Source organism: Ursus arctos, unplaced genomic scaffold (genome assembly GCF_023065955.2).
Source record: "Ursus arctos isolate Adak ecotype North America unplaced genomic scaffold, UrsArc2.0 scaffold_23, whole genome shotgun sequence".
In the NCBI taxonomy this organism is placed as follows: domain Eukaryota; kingdom Metazoa; phylum Chordata; class Mammalia; order Carnivora; family Ursidae; genus Ursus; species Ursus arctos.
Window position 1 is genome coordinate 43857243 of NW_026622908.1, and position 15774 is coordinate 43873016.

Sequence of the window (15774 nt, forward strand, 5' to 3'; positions counted from 1 at the left end):
GGAGTCTGATTTATGGTTTCCTTGATGTCAGAGCTAAACAGAAAGTCAGACACCATCGGATTGGGCTGATTCTTCACTTTAAATGGGGAGACCAAAGCCCAGAGAGGGTTAGGCACCTGTCCAAAGTCACACAGAGAATTCTGCCTTGCATTCTCCCTGCTTGTCTTAGGCTGTCAGCACCTGCGCTGGGTGTGGGTCTGGGGTCTGCGGAGCCAAGGGGGCATGTGCCTGAATCCCAGTGAACCATTCAGTGTGGTGCCCGTGCCGAGGGGCAGAGCGTGTGTGGTGTGTGTGTGTGTGGTGTGCGGTGTGTGTGCGTGTGTGGTGTGTGTGGAGTGTGTGTGTGGTGCATGTGTGTGTGGTGTGCGTGTGTGGTGTGTGCGTGTGTGGTGTGTGTGTGTGTGGTGTGCGGTGTGTGTGGTGTGGTGCGTGTGTGTGTGGTGCGCGTGTGTGTGGTGTGTGTGTGTGGTGTGTGTGGTGTGTGGTGTGTGTGGTGTGCACGTGTGGTGTGCACGTGTGTGTGGTGTGTGTGTGTGTGGTGTGTGCGTGTGCGTGTGTGGTTGTGTGGTGTGCGTGTGTGTGCGTGTGTGTGGGATGCATGTGTGTGTGTGGTGCGTGTGTGTGGTGCGTGTGTGTGGTGTGCGTGTGTGTGCATGTGTGTGCGTGTGTGGGGGATGTGTGTGGTGTGTGTGTGTGTGCGTGTGTGTGGGATGCGTGTGTGTGTGTGTGGTGCGTGTGTGGTGTGTGGTGTGTGTGGTGTGCGTGTGTGTGTGGTGTGTGTGTGGTGTGTGTGTGGTGTGCGTGTGTGTGTGGTGTGCGTGTGTGGTGTGTGTGTGGTGTGCGTGGTGTGTGGTGTGTGTGTGTGGTGTGTGTGTGTGTGTGTGGTGTGTGTGTGTGTGTCTGTGCCGTCAGCCCATCTGCTGGGGTAAGGGTGGCAAGAAAGCTTCCTGGAGGAGGCGGAGGAGGAGGAGGAGGAGGAGGAGGTGGCGGCGGCATGTGTGACCAGGGCCTTGAAGGACAGGTCAGATGTCAACAGAACATTTTGGGAATGGAGCCCAGAGGAAGACAGTTTGTTGAAATTCAGAATTCCCCTCCCCTCCTTCCAACACATACCAACTCAGGAACAAATCTGAATTTGGGTCTCGGAGGTTTCCAAAGCAGACAGGCACTTGAGGTGCCTTCTGAGCACTGTCTGCCTCAGTTTCCCAGCCCTGGGCTCATAAAGCCATTGCTGGCATGTGTGCGCCCTCTAGTGGAGGAATTGGATTATGAGCTCTGGGCCTTAGGGCAGGACAGTGAGGATCTGAGTCCCACCCTTACTTGAAAAGCCGGGCAGGGGACCCCAGGTGGACTCTGCAAGGCACCGGGCTCCGAGGGCTCTGCCACCGTGGCAGGGAGCTGGCGCCGGGTACAGGAGAGCATCTGCTGTTTGAGGGCTGTGGCTTGACCAGGCAGCTGGCTGCAGAGGCTGGGCCTAGGGGCCTGAGTTTGACGGATGTGCCTGGCTGGTTCCGTCCCTGTCCCCATCCTGCGTTGCTGCATAATTGAGGTGGGTCGTTCCCCATTCTGGGCCTTTCATCAGACCAGGCAAGTGGCGAAGGGGACGGAGTGTGAAGCAGCCCTTTTACAGTGGTTGAAGTCAGGTGGCTGTGTGGCTTTCAGCTGGTTGCTTGACTTCTCTGTGCCTACGTGGTCTCATCTGTAAGATGATGATACAAACAGTGCTGGCCTCGTAGAGCCCTCATGAGGATGAACTAGTGACCATGTAGTAAGGTCTCGGCGAGTGTTACCCAAAGTCACCGGTTGTTGTGAGGAAACTCTGACCCCGGGAGCTGGCTGAGCCCCTCCCTGCCATGCCCAGCACAGGCCTCTGACCCCACTGCGTGTCCGTCCACAGGGGCCGAGGAGGTGCTGCTGCTGGCCCGGCGGACAGACCTGCGGAGGATCTCGCTGGACACGCCGGACTTTACCGACATCGTGCTGCAGGTTGATGACATCCGGCACGCCATTGCCATCGACTACGACCCGCTGGAGGGCTACGTCTACTGGACGGACGACGAGGTGCGGGCCATCCGCAGGGCATACCTGGACGGGTCGGGGGCACAGACGCTGGTCAACACCGAGATCAATGACCCTGACGGCATTGCGGTCGACTGGGTGGCCCGCAACCTCTACTGGACGGACACGGGCACCGACCGCATCGAGGTGACCCGTCTCAACGGCACCTCCCGCAAGATCCTGGTGTCCGAGGACCTGGACGAGCCCCGGGCCATCGTGCTGCACCCCGTGATGGGGTAAGGCTGGGGGGGTAGGCGGACCTCCCACCTGGCGGGGGCTGGAGCCAGGCCACCCGGAAGTGAGAGAGACTAGTGGTTCTGGAACTTTCTCTGGCATCAGAATCCCCTGGAGGAGGGCTTGTTCAAATGCAGGTGGCTGGGCCCTCTTCCCAGAGTTCCGATTCAGGAGGTCTGGGGTGGGGCCTGAGAACTTGAATTTCTCACCAGCTCCCTGGTGATGCTGCTGCCGCTGGTCCAGGGACCAGACTTTGAGAAGCTCTGACACAGGCTGTTGTGTATAAGTATACACGGCCTGGAGAGCTTGGGTGAGTCATTTCTTTCCTTGGGCCTCACCCTTCGCACCTGTAAAATGGAATGGTTCACCAGGGTGATTTCTAGGCTGATCACGGTACGCACTTATTGTGTATGGACCGGACCTCTTCTAAACATTATACACGGTGAATCTTTACCGCCTCCTCTCTTCCCATGAGGTGGGTTCAGTTGTACAGTAGAGGAAGCTGAAGCCCAGAGAGGGTAAGGGACTTGCCTAAGGTCACACAGCCAGGAGGTTGGGATTAGACCTGGCAGTGTGGCTCCAACTTTCCATTTTAGGATTCTGTGAGAACAGCTTCTCAATCGATGTAGGAGCCTTTCTGGGAACCTCAGCAGCTCAGGGGAGGGTAGCAGCCCCCTTCCTGGGGCTCATGACTGACAATGGGAAACTGGCAGATCCTGAGGGAGGAGGAACCATTGGAGCTCTTGGTGGGTGGAAGCCTCCAGCCCTCCTCGCAGGATACGGGCAGTGTCCTGGAGACAGCCTGGAGGAGGAGCTGGAAGGACAGGAGGGAGACCTGGGAGCTGTGCCTCGTGGGGAGTCGTAGGGCTGCCGTAACAGTAACCATGGTGACCGGCAGTGGCTGCCATCTGTGGTGCACCCACGGGCGTGAGGTGCTTGTCTCATTCCCCCCGGGGCTGAGGCTCAGAACATGCGCAGACCTGCTCGAGGTGCCTGCTGGCAGAGCTGGGCCTCTTGGCCTGTCTGCCTGTGAAGCCTGCGTTTTGCACGCGGGAGCCCTTCGGCTCTTTGAAGAAAGTTGCATTCCACCTGTCCTCCTCCCTGGTGCTTGGCCCCTCCAGCCCATGGGTCTCTCAGCAGGGCGTCTGCTGTCTGCCCACCTGCAGGACGGGAGAGGAGTCCCACCAGCCCCCTTCGAGTCCCAGGACCCTGTGTCGTGAAGCCCGCACTGTGGGCACCACTGTTTCCCGTGGAGCCCCCGGGCCTGCGTGCCGGGCTTGCATTCACCTGTCCAGTTAGCCAGCGTTTCCTCAGCACCTGCCATGGGATGGGGAGGGTGTGGTCCTCAGCCCCGGGGGTGCAGCAGGGACAAGACAGCGTCAAGGACGTGTGCTTCTTCTCCAGCCTCATGTACTGGACGGACTGGGGGGAAAACCCCAAAATCGAGTGCGCCCACCTGGACGGGCAGGAGCGACACATCCTGGTGAACACGTCCCTCGGCTGGCCCAACGGCCTGGCCCTGGACCTGCAGGAGGGAAAGCTGTACTGGGGGGATGCCAAGACGGACAAAATTGAGGTGAGTCATCCCCACCGGTGGGCGTTGGTTCCTAAAGCTGTTTAATATAGGCTGTGCCGTCTGGCACAGCCCGGCAGGTCTGGAGCCCTGAGTTTTAGGCAGAAGCCAGGCCTGGCCGCCCCTGCCGCCCGTCACGTGTACCAGGCAGGCATCAGACGGATGCCTCTGTTCTGCTGGGGTTTTTAAAAGATTTTATTTATATTAGAGAGAGAGAGAGCACGAGGGCGGTGCACGTGTGAGCGGGGTTGGGGGGGAGAGGGAGAGGAAGAGAGAATCCCAAGCAGGCTCTGCACTGAGTGTAGAGCCCGACGTGGGGCTCGATCTCATGATGCTGAAGCTATGACCTGAGCCCAATTCAAGAGTCGGACGCTTAACCAGCTGAGCCACCCAGGTGTCCCTGTGCTCTGCTATTTGGCCAAATAGCATCCTTGAAAAAATAATTTATCATGATACATTTCTGACACGCAAGAGGCCTTTAACAAGATGTGTGGCCGAGCGAAGCCACGACAGGGTCTACTATGGTTGTGTAAGATGTTTCCATGGGGAAGCTGGGCGAAGGACACGCGGGGGCTCCTTGAGTGACTTTTTGTGTGTCTTGAACTATTTCGAAATACAGAATCTTTGGTTTTAAATTTATTTATTTATTTTAGAGAGAGAGCAAGAGTTTGGGGGTAGGGGGAGGGCCAGAGGGAGAGGGAGACAGAGAATCCCAAGCAGACTCCCTGCTGAGCATGGAGGCCGTTGTGGGGCTCGATCTCATGACCCTGAGATCATGACCTGAGCCAAAATCAAGAGTTGGCCACTTAACTGAGCTACCCAGGCATCCCTCAAAATACAAAATCTTAATGAAAAATCCCATGCACAAACGCACCGTCCAGCTTAAGACAGAAAATCTTATGAACGTAGTTGGAGCCAGAGGTGACCACTGCTCTGAATTTGGTGATGCGTTCCCAAGACATTTTCTTTTACTACACGGGTATCTCCCCGAACGGTATGTAGTCTTGTTCTGCTTGATTCTACGTGATTAATTTAAGCACTGTCCACATGTGTTCTTTGGCAACTTGCTTTTTGCTCACAGGTGTATTTTTTTTGAGTCGCTCTTGATATGATAATTAAATTTGTTCCTGTAGCAGGGAAGCACCCGACGTTTATGCCTCTCCTCGGTGTGGACGCCTCCCTCAGTTCTGGTCACTTCTGGATCATCCTCGTCTGCTTCTGGTCACATGACCGCTTATTGACATCCCCACCTAGGGGTCACCTTCTCGCCTGTCCTGGCTTCGCAGGGAGCCCCCCACCAGGCAGCTTGCGGGGGTGGGGATGGGAGCAAGGATACCGATGTGTGTCTGTGTCGCGGGGTTTCAAGCCATGCTGCTGAGCAGGAGCTGGAAGGGGACTCAGGGCTGGGTCGATGCCTCTCCCACGCAAGTTGCTGCCAGAGTGGCCGTTTCCCGTCAGAGTCCCTACAAACGACCTTGTTGCTAAAGCCAGTTTCTCCCGAGCCTCTGAGCCTGCAGGCAAGACCCTGGTTTCCGGCGGGGTCAGCCGACGAGGCTTCGTCTCCATGGACCCCACCCACCCCTGGGAGCTGGCTGGGGGGCTGGGGACGCATCGTGTGTCTAGTCGACACTGCCGGACATGTCACAGGCATGGCTCCATGTACGCCCATGGCAGGGTGCTGGGGTCGTCTACTGTGGCAACATACACGTCATCTACAGGGGTCATTTTAACCGTTTTAAAGTTCAGCAGCCTCTCATATATTCAGTGTTGAACTACAGCAGCCATCACCGCTACCTAGTTCCAGAACGTTTTCGTCACCCGGGACCCCGTACTCATTAAGCAGCCAGTCCCGTCTCCCCTCCTCAGCCCCCGGCGCCCACGGATCTGTCTGTCGCTGCGGGCTTGGCTGTTCCGGACACTTCCTGTGAGCGCCGTCATCCGGCGTGCAGCCTTTCGGGCCTGGCTTCCTCGCGCAGCACAGTGTTTTCGGGATTCGTCCGCGCGGTGGCCCCCGTCGGCCTTCCGGTTTTATGGCAGAGTAACTTCGGTTGCGTGGATGGACCGCACGTCATCCACCCGTCTGTTGGTGGACGTTCGGGTTGTTGCCCCTTCTGGCCGCCGTGAGCAGTGCTGTCGGAGCTCTGTGTGCAAGTCTTTGTTTGAGCGCCTGTTGTTCGTTCTCTTGGGCACGTACCGAGGAGCGGATTTGCTGGGTCGTGTAGGAATTTCATGTGTGATTCGCTGAGGAACCGTCAGACTGGCCCATGGTCTGCACCGTCCTGCGCTCTCCCGCTAGCAGCGGACGAGTGTTCTGCTCTCAGCGCGGCCTCGGCCTCTGTAACGTTCCATGTCCTTTATCGTGATCGTAGCCGTCCCGGTGGCTGCGCGGTGGTGTCTCCTGGGTTTGATTTGCATTTTCCTGGTGACATTGAGCACCTTCTGTGTGTTTGTCCCACAATAGTGTTTGGAAGCATGTGGCATGGTCCCCGTTTGTGGATGAGAAACTGAGGTCTGGGGGGACGGTACGTTGCTCAGGGTCATGAGGCTAGTGGGGAGTTTTGATTTTCCACTTTTATTATTTTTTATTTTTTAAAGATTTTATTTATTTATTTGGCAGAGAGAGAGACAGCCAGCGAGAGAGGGCACACAAGCAGGGGGAGTGGGAGAGGAAGAAGCAGGCTCATAGCGGAGGAGCCTGATGTGGGGCTCGATCCCAGGACCCTGGAATCACGCCCTGAGCCGAAGGCAGACGCTTAACGACTGAGCCACCCAGGCGCCCCTGATTTTCCACTTTTAGAATCAATCCACACGCAAAGCCTGGAGACAGTGTCAGGCTCCGCACAGAATCTGAACGTTATCCTCTCGGTAACGGCTAAGCAGAAGGGACAGAAGGTAGGTGGCACGAGGCTGGGGAGAGGTAGGAGCACAGTTCTGAGGGTAACCAACAGAGGGACTGAAGACAGTCCGGCATGGCAGCGCGAGGGTGAGGGAGGCCCCAAGTAAGGGACGGAGTCTTCGCCGGCACGGAGACTACGCGGGCAAACCAGGAACGCGCACAATGAGCACGCTACCTGTCTGTCTGGAGCTAATCACCAGGAAGTGTGAAGAGAGAGGCTGCAGAACAGAAGTATTTAGGAATCTTAATCAGCAGACTTGGGAAATGTAGACGTGTATGTGTTCTCAAACTGCACGATCGAGGGTCCCTTTCTTTCCCTGCTTGGGCTCTGGTGGCACACAGTTTGGGAATGCCGGCACCAGCAGGGACCGTCGCTGCCGCCTCCCGTGCATTGGGGGCTGACCCTAGCCACAGGGTTTGTGCTGGGCACCCCCTCGGCCCCTTCCCTGCTGTGGGGCTGCTGACGTGCACGAACATGGAGACAGTCCTCCATGTAAACTCAGTGCGTCTTTTCCCCCCAGTGGGAGATGTCCCAGGTGAGTCCTGGGTGCTCTCGGGTCGTGCTGGCTTCTCAGGCTCCAGCATTCTCTCCAGGGCGGAAATACCCCAGACACAGGGGTGGACATTTTGGAGGTGGCCCGAGCGTGCTAGGGGCCTTGCCTCGTGTTCCTGCTGTGGCCTCCTGGCCCTCGCTCTCGGGTGCCGGGGTTTGCCGCTGAGCACCTGGTGAGCGCCAGCTCTGTTCTAGGTGCCTGGGCCCCTTTGGTGCGTGTGCCCAACAGTGGTTCCTCTGGTGCGCCTCTCAGGACCAAGCTTCGGGTCAGGCCACCAGCTTCGTGCAGAAGCCCCTGCTGGAGTGCTGGAGGTCACAGAGGATTCCGAGGGCTTCCGGGGGAACCACTGAGGGACCAGGGGCCGTGTCTACTTTTCGGTTTCCAGGTGGGAGGGATGGTCAGGAGAGGTGTAAACGGGGCTAGGACAGCAACAGGACGTGCTTCTAGCAGTGGTAATGTTTCCAAGAAATTATGCTCAGTGACCATGGAACGGCCGGGCCACGTGCTAAGGAGCCAGAGTGCTGGCCTCGGGCCTGCCTCGCACGGTTGCCTTTGATGGCGAGAACGGAGTCCGTGTGGCCTGTTGTGCGCACGGCCTGGCTCTGAACGCAGAGGGAAGGCGCTGGAGGAAAGGAACTGTAGACGGTGATAAACTGGCTGCCCCTTTGAAGAGGTAATCGGGCTCCCGTGTTCCGCCCACCAGGCCCCCCGAGAAGGACTTGATAGGGCAGCTGTGGCTAATCCCTTGATGAACTGGGAGGAGATCAAAGGTCTGCAGAGGCCGGGCTGATGAAACGGGGATCCATCTGGATGGCACTAGCGGCGCAGAGATGCGACTTACAGAACAAGGCCGAATCGCGGGCTGCCCTGCAGGTGGGGCCTCCGCCGGCCTTGTCTGTGACAGCTGTCCTGGACATCAGGCTCAGCCCCGCCCCCAGGGCAGCCCCTCAGCTGGCCAGCTAGCTGCCATCGTGACAGTTGGGAGTGGCGGGGTGGCTCCCCCGGTGGGGGTGGGCTTATGCTGCTCCCTCCAGGCTCACTCTGGGAGGTGCCCCCGACCTCCCCAACTCCTGCAGACTAGAGCCACGTGGGGTGGGTGGGGGCTGAGGTCCATGGACGCAGCCCCCCATTCCCTTCTGTGTCCTCACAGCTGCCTCTGCTTCATGTTCCACCCTCCTGGGCTAGGAATTCCCTGGGACACCTCCTTACCTGTCTTCCTGGGGCTAGAGCCCTTGGGCCGGAGGGTCCTGCCTCATGGGTGCCCTTAGTTCTCGTGTGCAGCCCTTCCCACAGCCGCGCCCTCAGGACCAGGCCTCCAGCGTTCCTACGGCCCACCATTTGCTTGTGCATTTTCCCCTCCCCTCCCCTGCCCTGCTGGGCTCTGCACCCCGAGAGCACTTTCCCTCCCCTCCCCTGCCCTGCTGGGCTCCGCACCCCGAGAGCACTTTCCTTCCCCTGCCCCGCTGCTGGTCTTAGGTCTCATGTCACAAGGGTCAACCGGATTCATAAAAGCAACCAGGGCTCATTGTCTCCCTAAGCTATTTCTACCCAGTGGCCATTGGGCCCTGCACTTCTCTCCTGCTCCCGGCAGACGCCAGGCCCTTTCTGCCTCTGTCCCTGCTGCTTGGCAGACACCAGGCTCGTGACAGCCCAGCGTGCCCCCGCCCCCAGGCAGCTCCTTCCCTCCCAGGCGCCCTCTGAGCCCACATGCCCAGCTGCCCCCTCCCTCGGAAGCCCAGACTTACCTCCTGCCACGTGCTGTGGTCTCGTGCATGGGGACGATTCACCTTCTGCAAAATGCTGACATCCCGGTTCCCGCCTGGAGGCCGCTTCTCCTGGCCAGAAGCTGCAGCAGCTTCGACGCCCGTCCAGTGCTCGCGCTCTGGCTTAGCGTACAGATCGTCAGCATCGTCACCGTCACCACCACTTGTTTGTGAGTGGCCCTGGCCCCCAAAGCAGACGGGAGCTCTCGGGTCCAGCTTGCCCAGGGTCTCCATGCTGACGGTGGGCACGGACTCAGGACACCGGGTCTGTATTGAGGGGGCCCGCCCCACACTCTGTCTGTGGCTCCCACTTCCCCTTTCCCCTGGCCGCTCAGAGTTCCCATCATGTCCCCCCAGCCCCCTCCGCACCCCTTGGCGAGCACCTGTTCATTCCTCAGCATCCACAGTGGCTGCCTTGTGCTGGAAGAGCCGCAAAGACAGACCCGCACCCTGATGGGGCAGGTGCCCTAGAGGGGAGACAGACCCGGGCTAACGGTACAGCAGCAGCACATCGCAGGGCAGCGGCAGCACGTCGCAGGCTGTCCGCGCTCTAGAGGGTCGCCGAGGAGGGGATTGGGGCGGGGGCGGGGGTGACAGCCTAGCTCCCCGGACAGCGCCTCAGCTGCTTCTCTAGCCGCGTCTGTTCCGCAGCCCTGCCTTCTCTCACTTGTGCAGATTCTCTTGCCTTCTGTTTCTAGAACGGGGGAGGAATCGCGCCCATTAGCAGTGCTGACACAGGCAAAGCATTAAAGCAGCCGGGCACACACATCGTGACACGTGTCCGTGGAGGGTGGTCTCAGCTGTTACCTGACTCAGAGCAGGGACTGGTCTTGGCCCTTTGAGTCTTTCTGAAGCTTCATCCTCGGCCGTTTCCCTCTGGGCTGCTCGGACTCGAGGATGGAACAAGCAGGGGTCTTGCAGGCCGACCCAGGCTCTTTAGCCTGTTTCTGCGGCAGGAAGCGTCGCCTGTGCGTGGCTTGCCACGGACTTGCTGGGGGCCCCCCCAGATCATCTGGGTTCTCTGAGGCCCCCTGCTGTCTCACTCTGGCCAGGACAGTGACATCTGCCGTCCAGGGTTGGCTCTCAGATGGAGTACCCCATCCACGCACCTGGGGGGCGGGCTGGCGGGCTGAGGATAAGTCACAGACTGAGAAGTTACATACATCTCTGTCTCCCCGCTCCTGACACGTACTGGGTCGATGGAGGGGACTTCCGGTACAACCAGAATGAATGCTCGGCACAAGAGTGGTGGTTACAAGGCCTGGTGGCTGTGTCCCTCGTCCCCCAGGGAAGAAGTGAGGGCATGGGGCTCCCGCGCAGCTGAGCCGTGTGCCTGTGCACACGAGTGTGTGTTTAAGATCTTTTTGTTCCGTGAAACAACATAATCAGGGCAGTTTTAATTTCGGTGGTTATGTCTGCCTGTGATAATCATTCCTTCAGAAAACAGAAGCCTTTTCCCTTGAAACGTGTGCTTTCAAAGCATTGGTCTTGGGCTCCTATCTCTCCGCATGGTGGCTTTCTGGGGCCCACCGTTTTGTGGGCCTCCCTGTGGACCTCCGTGGGTGCTGCCCCTCCGAGCGCCGCTGAGGGTGGGCTTCTTTGGGACCTGCAGGGGTCTGCTCTGCTCGTCCCACCTCTCTGCCGCCCCCTCCCCAACCCCAGACCCGGGCACGGAGCGCGGAGGCGGCCCAGCGCAGGAGGACGGAAGCCAAAGGTCAGAGAGAGCAAGGCTGGCCCCGGGCATCTCTGGCATCTGGCGTGGTCGTTTTTGACATAACTTCTTGGAGAGACATCCAGTTTCCTTTCCTGAAAATCGAGGGCACAAGCGCTTCGATTCTAGGGCAGGGGTCAGACTCTACAGCCTGTGCGCCTGACTGCCTGCGTTTGTACCACGCTCAAAACGACAGTGGTTTTCACACTTTTAAATGATGGGAAAAAATCGAAAGTAAAGTAGTATTTCATGACGTGTGAAAATGACACGAAATTTAAATTTCCGCGTCCACAAAGTTATTTTTGTTTCTTGCACTAATGACGTCCTGTTGGCGCACGGCCATGCTCGCTCACTTAACACACACTCTGTGGTTGCTCTTGCACGACCATATGGCCGCAAAGCTGGAAATATTTATGATCCTCTGCAGGAAGAGTTTGCCAGCCCCTGACCTGGAAAATCTGACTCCCATACTCTCCCCTGGCTCCAGCTTTCTTGGGTGCGCAAAATCGATTCCGGTATGCCTGAATTCTGTTTGGACGCGTTACCCTTGCAGGAGTCCGATGGACACGTGCCCCGCGTCTCGTCTCCTCACCCTCGGCTCCTCTCCAGGCTGTAGGAAAGCTGGGATGTTGAAATGCATGTGCTCCCTGTAGACAGGCCACACGGGTGCTCTGGGACTGGGGAAAGGCCTGGTCCAGCAGGGCTACTTTTACAGATGGGGCTGGATTTGCTCACGCTGAAAGCTGAAATAGAAGGCTTCCATAGAAAACCACTTCGGGCTCGTGTATTTTTCTCAAGTGTTAGAGTCTTAATGGAGAGCCTGCGAGGTGCTTCCTGGGTTCTCTAGTTGGTGTGGAAGGGGAGCGGGGTGGGGGAGCAGCTTCCGAGTAGAGGGGATCCTGCGCTCGCGGTGGGTACAGCTGGGCAGCCAAGGAGGGGGCAGAGGCGGGGAGAGAGGAGGCGCTGCCAGTTGGCACCGTCATCCTTGTTGGCCCCGCGTCCTCCGTGGGCTTGTTTTCCTTGTTCTTGAGCCAGGAAAAAGGTACTTCCTTGCCTCAGTTCAATAGAACGTGTATTTATTACGTCTGGAATTCAGTTATTAAAGAAAATTGAGAAAATATGGAAATACCGAAGGACGAGGAGAGTTCTTACAGAGGTGGTGGTGACATTTTGGTGCATTAAAGCTGAGTCTTTTTTTCTAGATGTGGATGATTTTCTTGGTATGAATGTCCTGCAGGTGTGGACCGCTTCTCCCGCCCCCGCCCCGGCGCGGCCCCCGTTATCCGGAGCCCAGGAAGAGCAAGGGTCCCCAGGCCTTGCTTGAGCCCCACCCCTGAGGGGATGTATTCTTGGAGATAGTCTTTCTCTTCTCCCAACCTCACCTCCTAGGCCACGAGCCCAGGATGAGACCCCCTGCTGGGGACAAGTTTTGAGCTGAGCGTTCTCTGAGGGCCGGTGCCCAAACCGTTTGGAAGAGTTAGTCCCTCACCTCCGTTTACTGCACGGAGCGCGGAGGGGCCAGGAGTGGTACCCGGAAATGAACACACAAATCCGTACAACCTGGGCTCCTCCCTCCAGGTGAGGCTGGCAGCTCCCCAGCTCTCGGTACAAGGGCATCCCCCCGTCCCGCATTCTCCCCTGGGCAGTGCGTTGGAACCCCCTGCGGGGAGATGCTTTCAGGATCTATACCTGGGCCGATGCCCCCACTTCTGCCTGAATTGCCTCAGATTGGGGCCCAGGCGTTGTTCTGTCTTTGGTCAAGTTGCCTGGATGACGTCAGCTGCTCCCCTCAGTTACAGGTGGAGAAACTGAGGTCCACGGGGCGCAGGGGCTTGCTGGGCCTGGCCCAGAGCTGCCCACCCCTCCCGGGTGACCTAGCAGCTTTGTCCTGCGCTGTCCTACAGCAGAGGACCCAAGTCTCTTCTGTTCAGCATGAATTTGATCTGTCTTCTGTTCTTACCGCCTGCAAAACACAGGGGTTGTCGCTTTTCTGAGGAGCTGGAAATATCGTCTGGCTGCAGGAGGCCTGTTGGGACTTGTCATGTCTCTTTCATCCTGGCCCGAGAGCCAGAGAATCTCCACATGGTGTTTTATCGAGTCTTCCTTTCAGCATAAACCGCTGTAGGATCATCTGTCGTCGGAATCCCATGTTACCCCACTTGTGTGTTTCAGTTGGTTAAGGCGTTTTTACGTCTGGCAGCGGTTTTCTCCTTTGTGGCTTTTGTGGTTAATGCTTTTAATCAGCACCGATTCTTCAAGAAAAAGTTTGCTTTCATATCTCAGAGTCAGTGGCCACTAGTGTGTGGGGGGTGGGAAGCGTCTTAAGAATGACGGGCTCAGACTCAAGGCCAGAAGTGCCCTCAGAGTCCATCTGGTCCTGACCAAGCAAGGCATCGGTCCACAGGCCAGTGGGAGGTCTTGCCCAGGACCCACGCGTGTTAGTAATCCAGCCTCTGGAAACTTCAGTCCACGTTGAGCGTGTGATTTGAAGCCTTCCGGTGCTGCGTGCAGGCGGATGTGGCTATCAGAGCCTGCGCCTGCTCTGAGACCTGCTCCTTGGTCCTGCAGGCAGCCACTGCTGGTCAGTCCCCAACGGGAAGGGAGAGGACAGCCGTCTGCCTCGCCTGGCCCTCTCAGCACAGTGTCCGTGCTCAGCTAGGGGAGGCTGCGGGAGAGCCCTGAACCAGCCCCATCCCAGAAAACGTCATTTGTCCAGCTCTGCCAGGGAGCCACGGCACCTAGCTTCGTATCATGGCCTCACAGGGTGCAGACAGAGCCGAGCATCCCAGGCGTTGAGCGGGTCTCGTTTCAGGCCCGAGGCCAGTTCTTACCTCTGTCTGCTCTCCTGCAGGTGATCAACGTCGACGGGACAAAGAGGCGGACGCTCCTGGAGGACAAGCTCCCACACATTTTCGGGTTCACGCTGCTGGGGGACTTCATCTACTGGACCGACTGGCAGAGGCGCAGCATTGAGCGTGTGCACAAGGTCAAGGCCAGCCGGGACGTCATCATCGACCAGCTGCCCGACCTGATGGGGCTGAAGGCCGTGAACGTGGCCAAGGTTGTCGGTGAGTCTGTTCAGCCTCCAGCCGCGGGTGAGCCAAGCCGACTGGCACCAGGAAGAAGCAGTGGGCTCATGGCTGCCCTTCAGTCCACGGGCGCCCACCCCGGGGGTTGGCGGGACAGGATATGGTGAGATCTGGGTAAGGACAGGTGGGAATGGACGTGGCATCTCGGCCGGGGATATTGACTGGGTAGGGGTTGTGAACGGGCGCTGCTGGCGATAATTATTATAATCACGGCTAATGTTTGTTAAGTGCCTGCTGTGTGCCAGGCTCTGGCAAAGAGCCTTCGTGCCCGAAGCAACCCCCTACTCTAATTACAGCATTGCCCCATTTACACTGGGAAGAAGGAGGGACGCATGGCCCCGTCAGTGATGCGGCTGAGCTCGGGACTCACTCCAGTCTGCCTCAGCCTCATCACTGGGGTGGCTGTGATTGTTGTCCAGTGTGGCCAGGCTGGACCTTCAAACACATACCTGTTTTTTTTTTTTTTAAGATTGTATTTATGCATTTGAAAGAGAGACAGCATGAGGGGAGGGAGGGGCAGAGGAAGAGAGAGAGGGACAAGCAGGCTCCTCGCTGAGCACAGAGCCCGATGTGGGGCTTGATCCCTGCACCCCAAGATCATGACCCGAGCTGAAGTCAGATCCTTAACCGACTGAGCCACCCACCCAGGCACCCCAAATACACACCTTTTATCTAAAAGCCAGGATCTGCAAAAAGCTCGCTTAACATGATTTGTCTCTTTATGAAAAGGATTCCAAATGTGGGTCATCAGGCTACCCTGGAGAGAGTAGAGTCCAGGTGTGGTGGGGGCAGGACCGCGTGCTCCATGCGGGCTGGGGCTCTGTTCCCAGTGGGGGCCTCTGCACCTCCTACAGCACCAGCACATCGGGGAGCTCACAGACCTCTCCTGGGTGAATGAATGAATGAATGAATGAGCAGAGAGGATCCAGTGCTTGTCCTCGGGTAGCTCCCAGTCTCCCAGTCTAGACGGTGAGACACTCTTAGCTCTACTGGCAGGCAGTGGCTCCAGCTGGGATGGTAGGGACGCCTGGCTCTAACACACACGGGAGGTCACTTGAGCTTGGAATTTAGGGAGCAGGTGGGGGCAAGGTTGACCAGGCTGAGGGGCAGCTGCTCAAAGGTGGAGGCGAGCCGTGGCGGGGGGGGGGGTGCTGAGAGCAGCTGCTGCGTCTGTGTCGCTGGGACGGGCCTTACCGTCCAGCGACCTGGGTTCCTGATAAAGAGGCAATGGGACCGATAAGCTTAGTCACAGTCGCCTTTTAGAACATGCTGATTATCCACCCTGGAAGGTGAGGCCTGTGAGTGACGGTTTAAAAAAAAAAAAACAAAAAATAAAACCCAACAGGTAAGAAAAAAGATGTGTCTGTCGGGTGTGCTTTATCTTGAGAAATTGGGTTCATCCCTCTCTCTCATCTCAGGACTGACAGAGAGATGGGGAAGCGGTTCTTTTTTTAGCCGAACTACTTAACACTACGTTAAAGCCCATTTTACCGCTGCCTCAGGAGGTGAGGGAGATTAACAGGCTGGCCGACAATAAATGAACACCCTAAGTGCTCTGCTCTAACGGTGAAGAGACCCTTTGGCGGGCCTGGGCGAGTCTGAGTCGGCAGGGCATTGGTGCCCGGGAGGGCCAGCCCGGCGCTCAGTCCGGTCAGCGGGCCCGAAGTCCAGGGCTGCAGTGTGTGTGCGCGTGTGTGCGACTTGTGCCATCACGTGGCATTCTTACACCTGTGCCGCTTCCTGCCCATGTCACCTTCACCAGCCTCTGGGCTTCGCTTGCTGCGACTGGAAAACAGCAGTGGGAGTGGCTCCTACCTCCCAGGCTGCTGGGCGGACGGACCGAGTTCACAGGCACTGGGTGGCCCCGGGCCCAGAGCCAGCCGTGTCGTCATTGTT

The 15774-nt window shown here is 57.9% G+C and overlaps 1 protein-coding gene across 2 annotated transcripts in view; it reads left to right on the plus strand.

Annotated features, from left to right (window-relative positions):
• LRP5 (LDL receptor related protein 5) overlaps positions 1 to 15774 on the plus strand; it is a 99889-nt gene that overhangs the window by 52862 nt on the left and 31253 nt on the right. For both annotated transcript variants that reach the window (XM_026483016.4, XM_048217605.2), the window contains 3 exons: positions 1898 to 2294; positions 3697 to 3868; positions 13641 to 13857. In XM_026483016.4, coding sequence (XP_026338801.3) covers positions 1898 to 2294; positions 3697 to 3868; positions 13641 to 13857 — 786 coding nt within the window. The remainder of the gene's footprint in view (positions 1 to 1897; positions 2295 to 3696; positions 3869 to 13640; positions 13858 to 15774) is intronic.